The sequence below is a fragment of the Cajanus cajan genome, chromosome 10, assembly GCF_000230855.2.
Source record: "Cajanus cajan strain Asha chromosome 10, NIPB_CcT2T_4, whole genome shotgun sequence".
Taxonomy (NCBI): domain Eukaryota; kingdom Viridiplantae; phylum Streptophyta; class Magnoliopsida; order Fabales; family Fabaceae; genus Cajanus; species Cajanus cajan.
The window spans coordinates 39,290,216-39,296,871 of record NC_138526.1 but is presented as its reverse complement, the minus strand read 5'-3'; the positions used below and the strand labels follow the sequence as shown (position 1 = coordinate 39,296,871).

General features: G+C 37.8%; 1 protein-coding gene across 2 annotated transcripts; it reads left to right on the top strand.

Annotated features, from left to right (window-relative positions):
- The first annotated feature begins 486 nt into the window (after positions 1 to 486).
- Positions 487 to 6,086, top strand: LOC109806688 (uncharacterized). Of its 2 annotated transcripts, XM_083065403.1 has the most exons (3): positions 487 to 631; positions 754 to 808; positions 5,706 to 6,086. In XM_083065403.1, exons 1-3 carry the CDS (start codon positions 547 to 549, stop codon positions 5,866 to 5,868), a joined length of 303 nt encoding a protein of 100 aa, XP_082921529.1. In that variant the 5' UTR covers positions 487 to 546; the 3' UTR covers positions 5,869 to 6,086. The 2 variants fall into 2 exon arrangements, with proteins under 2 accessions (XP_082921529.1, XP_082921528.1); XM_083065402.1 differs by lacking the exons at positions 487 to 631; positions 754 to 808 and adding an exon at positions 3,479 to 4,536 and having other exon boundaries at positions 5,706 to 5,846.
- Positions 6,087 to 6,656: the final 570 nt, after the last annotated feature.

The window sequence follows — 6,656 nt, the reverse complement described above, 5'->3', positions numbered from 1 at the left end:
CAAAAGCAATTTTAGTTGATTCTTTTCAACGATAACATTTTTAATTTCTTATCTTTTTTAATATATTTTTTATTTTTATTTCTATTAATTTTTTTTATAAAAATCCACTCGACGTAAATAAGTTGAATAAAAAAAATGATAAAGAGACTTGAGATAAAATTTTCGATCAATAAGTTAAATATAAATTTCTCTGTATATTTTTATGAAAAATTACATCAACGTTTCAATCGCTTGCGATTATGCCAAACATATAAGTATTTTTAATTATATAAATAACTTAATCATCAAATTATTCTATTATCCTTTTTTAGAATGAGAATAAAATAAAAAAATTAAATAATAAAGTTAAAATAGAAAAAATATCAATTATATAAAAAAAATATATCCAAGTTTGCTAAAGATGAAGATTCTAAATTATATAGTATAATAAACATTTGAATATTGTTTGTTATAAAAAAAATAATAAGTCTTTTTAAGGCAAAATAGAGAGCGAGGTACTTGTATAATTGGGTTCGCACAAACAAACCTCAGCTGCGGCGAGCAACTATGGCGAAAAACAGGAGCAAGAAGAAGCGAAACGCTGTCGTTTCAATGGATACCACCGACACATGCGTTTCGGAACAACCTCAAGGCACCTCACTCCCTTTTACTTCAAATCCTCAGATCTTATTATCTTGCAAGCCTTTCTTTTGTTTCAATTTTGACTTTTGCTTTCTGCTTTGTGGTTTAAAATTGAAACTTGTTTACTTGCAGCAATGGATACAACAGATTCAGTAGTTCAAAACACAGTTTCTGGTGCTACCAATATGTAAGTAACCAATCAGTTGGATAGATTGTGGATTTTGTTTTTCTGCCCTTGTGGAAGATTAATCACTATCTATTTTTCAATGCTTTGGTCATTTGGACCTTGTCAATGTTGCCTACATTCCCCCAAATAATTATTGCTATTCACTCATTACACAACCTTCCTTTGGTTTAGAGTTTATTAGAAAATTAGAGCATTGAGTTTTCTTAATCTGAGAGTGTTATTCATTAGTTCTGGAATGAGTTTACAATCGAATATTTATAGTACATATAACTCAGATTAATAACTATCTAACTCTGCTGAGTCACCACAGTTCTAATAGAATGACAGGGTATGCTTGGTTTTACAAAGGTTTGTGGGGGAAAAATGTAACGTAGCAAGTTATTTTAGAAAGTTCAATATAGGTGATTTAGTAGTCCAGAACGGGCCGTTCCAAGCCATTAAATTGACTTATAAATCGTTGTTGAGAACGGGCCGTTCTGGAGGGAGAACGGGCCGTTCTGGTTGGAGAACGGGCCATTCTGGAGGGGAGTACGGGCCGTTCCGGATGGAAAACGAGCCGTTTTGGATGAGTTCCAGAACGGGCCGTTCTAATTTTAGAACGGGCCGTTCTGCATGTGATTTTTGCACATGATGAAGGGGTGCAGAACGGGCTGTTCCGGATTCGGTACAGGCCGTTCTGGCCACTCCGGAATGTCTATAAATAGGGGTTGTGGGCAGTGAGGAGAATGAGAGTTTTTAGAGAGAAATTTTAGAGAGAAGGTCTCTGGATTTGAAAGCATGCTTTAGGTGGATTGAAGTTCCGGGTTGAACTTCGAAGGGAAATTCAACTTCTTCTCAATTATTGGCTATTTTGAACCAATCTTCAGGTAAGGGAAGCTAGATTGTAGATTTTTTTGGTGGTGCTTTTGTGATGAAGATGAGATGTAAATGAGATGCCTGTTGTAGTTAAGTTGTGATGTTGTTTACAAGTTGTGTTGATCTATGATATTGTTGAAGCTAGTTGAAATTAAGTTGATAAGGTTACTATATGTGTGGACATGTTTATGTTGTGAAGTATGATAAGATGTTATTAGTAGACTGTGCTGTCAAGTTGTTAGAGGAGAGTTGTAAGTTGCTTATTTGTATACAAGTTGATGATGATGCTAGCGTTGCTAAATTATCTGTGTTGTAAGTTACTTTTAATACATGTGTTAGTTGTTGTTATGAATATGGTGACTATAGTTGTTTATTGCTGTTAAGTTGTTTATTGTGGTAAAAGTTGTTAAGTTGCTTATTGTTGTAAAGTTGTTAAGTTGTTTATTGCTGTAAAGTTGTTAAGATATCTATTGTTGTAAAGTTGTTAAGATGCCTATTGCTGTAAAGCTGTGTTGTTGAGTTGTAAGCTGATTAAGCTGTGATGATAAGTTGTTGATCATTAGGACTAGGGGAGATGTTTTCGAAGTTGCTCATCCCATTATGTGGATTGAGATAGTTGTGGTGCTCTGAGAGCCCAATTTGTTGAAAAACCCTCCTTGGGAAGTTGTCCCTTGGGGTGGTCGTTGTGTTGTTCTCCTCTAGGACTTAGTTGATCCCGTGTGTGGGCAAGATCGAGGCACACGTGTATAAAGCGACCACGGTATAGGGGCAAAGTCAAGCTATACCGATTATAAAGAGACCACGGTATAAGGGTAAGGTCAAGTTATACCAATTATAAAGCGATCACGGTATAGGGGCAATGTCGAGCTATACCGATTACAAAGCGACCATGGTATAGGGGTCAAGTCGACCTATATCGATTACAAGTGGCCAATTTGAGTAAAGTACGAAGTCGGGAACTTAGTTCCTAACCGAGTACTATACTTCCTTGTTTAAGTGGCAAAGTCTGAGAAACCATTATCGTGTTGTGGATTGATATCCAAATGTGTTGTGTTGTCAATTTGGTAGGACCTGGCCACTTAGACTACTTTTCATGTTGTAGGAGATCTCTGAGTCGAAATGCGTGACGACGCATAAGTTTGTTGATGAGTTGATTTGTTGTTGATATGAGTTGTATATTTGTTGTTGTGTTGTTAAGCTGTGATTGTGTTGTATGTTGACCTTGTTGAGGATGACGATAGTGTTGTTATGTTGTAAGTTGAAATGAATGTTAAGATGTATAGTATATATATGTTGTTTGTCTCAAGTGTCGAATGCGAAGATGATTATATAGTATATATGTTGTATATTAAATTATTATGAGTTGTTTATTGTCTCTAGCTTACCCTTGCATGTCTCCATGTGGTTTGGATTGCGATGATCATACGTGGTATGGGAGTAGGGCAGGGATAGGTTGGGAGGTAGCTGTTAGAGGCCATAGGAGGTGCCTGAAGATGAATATTTTTTTGTTGGCTACCTTATAGTAGCAGATTTTCTTGTATATAACTAGTTGTTTGTTACTTGTTTAGCAACTTGTGTTATAAATACTTATTATACTATTTTAGTATATTTTCGAGCAGTATGTAGTGTTGTTCCGTAGTGTGACGGCCACGGCGGGTCGTTACACTTTTATGGTATTAGAGCTGGTCGAGTCTTTTGGATACTCTGTGGGGAGTGATCCTTCTAGGTTTCTGTTGTGTCATATCTTTGATATGTGTTAGTTTTGGTGATATATGGTGGTATCATGTTACTAATAAGATGTTTAAATTCTTGTAGTATGGTGATGCCACAGTATGATCAGATAGCCAAGGCCATGGAGATGATGGCCATGGCGATGCAGCAGCAGACTGCACATTTTGCTAGGGTTGCTGAGAGAGCTGCAGCTGGTGCAGCAGGATCTACTGGGTCTCATGCGAGCAGGGATATGGCTGAGTTCAGGAAGTGTAGTCCTCCTCAGTTTAGAGGTGATGCAGATCCAGATGTGGCTGATCACTGGATTTGCGAGTTGGAGAAAATATTTTCAGTTTTAGGTTGTTCAGAGGAGCGGAAGCTTGCCTATGCAGTGTATATGTTGACAGGAGAGGCAAATTATTGGTGGAGAGGTACTAGTCAGATGATGATTGACCGTGGAGTGGTTGTGGACTGGGTGTGCTTCAAGAGGGCCTTCCTCGAGAAGTACTTCCCAGAGAGTGTTAGGCATGCTCGGGAGGCAGAGTTTATGAGATTACAATAGGGGAAAATGTCGGTAACCGAGTACGCCATGAGATTCGAGCATTTGGCACGCTTCTACACCCAAGCCATCTCTGAGGCTTGGAAGTGTAGGAAGTTTGCTGAAGGCTTGAAGTATGATTTGAGGAGAGTGGTGGTGCCTATGGCCATCACAGAGTTTCCAGCCTTGGTAGAGAAGGCGAAGGTTGTGGAGCGGCTAGAGAGCGTTGGCAAGCCGGCGAAGGCTGTTGGTGGGCCATCTAGGTCCAAGAGTGGTGGTGGTGCTCAGAGGAAACCTTATGATAGGCCCCAATCACAGCAAGGGGATCCGGTCACAAGGAAACCTATTGACACAGCTAGGAGTGAGGGTCAAAGTAGAGTTGCTACTGTCAGATGTTACAGATGCGGTAGACCTCACTTCATTCGTGATTGCCCTCATACCGAGAGCAAGTGCTTTAGGTGTGGCCAGATGGGTCACGTGTCGACTAGTTGTCTTGTAGGTGCCCGACAAACCAGGAGTGCCCCGAGGGGTGATAGATCTACTGCAGCTGGGAGAGTGTTTTCCTTGACTGGAGCTGAAGCCTCCACTTCATTTGATCTAGGAAAGGGGAAGGGTAAAGTTACTGGTAAGGATGTGATGATATTATTTGACTCAAGACCTTCCATTTATTTATTTATTTCTTATGCATGTGCTAAAAAGTTGGGTTTTCCTGTATGCAATTTGGGGTTGAGATTGTTTGTGTCTACGCTCGCTTCTGTTTTTGTTGTTGCCTCTAAGATGTGTGTTGGTTTTCCCTTGGAGATGTGTGATAGGAAGCATAAGGTGAACTTGATCTGTTTGCCTTTAGTGGTTTTCTTATACATACAATGCAGTTTCTTTCTTGCATATAACATTTTTTGGTAAAGTATACAATACAAGGTCCTTGTGTTTTCCTCTTCCTTAGTCTTTTAGAGAGGTATATAAGCCAACATGTGCTGTCTCCCCCTCTATTTTATTATAGTTGCAAGGATATAGTAATATATGTGTGGCTGATGTCTGATGCCCTGATATCATGTGAATTATGTGTACATAGCAGAACACATCTTGTTTTGCCGTTGCTAATTTACTTTTGCAGTTGCCTTCTATATTAATAATTAGAAAATGAACCATTTACTATTGTATGATATGTGATTAGTGATTTCAATGCTTTGTTTAATACTAAACTGTAAGCTCTAAACCTCATGTCTGTTTGCGGTGTTGATGAATTATGTATATTACTGAATGACATATGACTGATGGATTATGTACATTGCTGAACGACATATGATATATCTATACTGCTCTAAGGACACTGGTTAAGAAGAATCTAATAGATTTTATTTAGTGCTTTCAATTACTTAAAAAAGTTAGCATAGAATTAGTTTAGTGTTGAGTAATAAGTATATATAGTAAATGTTTTTTTTCTCATTCTTTGATACTTCTGCTCTGTGTCCTGTTCTGTTTTGACATGGGTCACGTGTTAATTGTTACCGATCTCCTCGAGTATGGCAGAGATCTTAAGTCGATAAACTAGTTTTATCCCTTAAAAGTGCAATTTTGTGGCACCTCAAATATGTTGTGAGGTGAAAACCTTGTAGCTGCTTCATGCTTTCTATTTATTTGTAAAAAAAATATGCTTAATTCTCTACAATTTGTCACTTGTTAGCTCATGACTATGAAGACCATTCTATTCACTTTCTCAAATACTAGTGCTTCTCTTTTAATATCTACTTGTTCTAAACTGGTATCTTTAACTATTAGCCTCTTGTAAAACAGGAAGATGAAGCAGAAAGGAAGGCCCATGAAGAGATCAAAAAATGTCCGAAAGATGAAGGCAATAGCAAAAGCTGTAACCGCTAATGAGAAGTCCGCTGAGAAAGTGTCCAAGAACGAAAGCAAAAAAAGTAGGGTTCAATCTGCAAAAACACTCTATGAATGAATAGTTGGATGCCTCATTCATTTGATACTTTATCTTATAAGAACTCAGTATACGCCTTAAGTAATTTGATTTAGTTATATTTACTTATTAGGCAAAGCATTCTTTTAAAGAATGAAACTCTTTTTATTGTTGTATCCTTATTGTAATAGGATTTTATGTAGTTTCGTTCAATTGTCTCAATGATATTGAAGAAAAATCATAGTTCCGTTTTGTCGGTCGACAGTCGAATGTGGTGTACCAAGCCAGAATGAGTACCGCATACGCATGTCAATTGTTACTGTTATCGCAAACAGGAGTTGCATCCAATTGATACTCGTCTTTGTGACGTAATTTAATGAAAAATTGGGCAGACTTGAAAAACCGTTCTCATTTATCGGAAACATCTAGAAGTCACAATAGCTAATTCCATGAAGATGAGGCAAAAAGTGAATGAATTAACAATTGGCTCTTGGAAAGATTCAAAAGGATGAGAAAAATAAAATTAGCAGTATGTCCGCGACGGAGAAGATCGCCGGCAGGCTGTCTCGGAGCAGTAGCTGGAGAGGAGGTGGTCGGTCTGGCGGAGTGGAGTATCAGTTTCAGTTGGGTTGATGTGGGGCTAAGATTCGCACCCCCCCTATTGCTGCCTCAGCATGGGAGCTTTGGATAACACTAGGCTTCAGAATCACTATTTGTTCTTACGGACCTTTAAGTTGTTTTTGAAATTTGTGCCAAAGTCTCACATTCAAATATTTTAAATAAATTAAAACAATTAAAAAAAAATTAAAATATGGAAGATTTTAATTTTA

Coding starts and splice junctions, on each gene's coding strand:
- LOC109806688 (XM_083065402.1), top strand. CDS start 3,942: ATGTCGGTAACCGAGTACGCCATGAGATTCGAGCATTTGGCACGCTTC.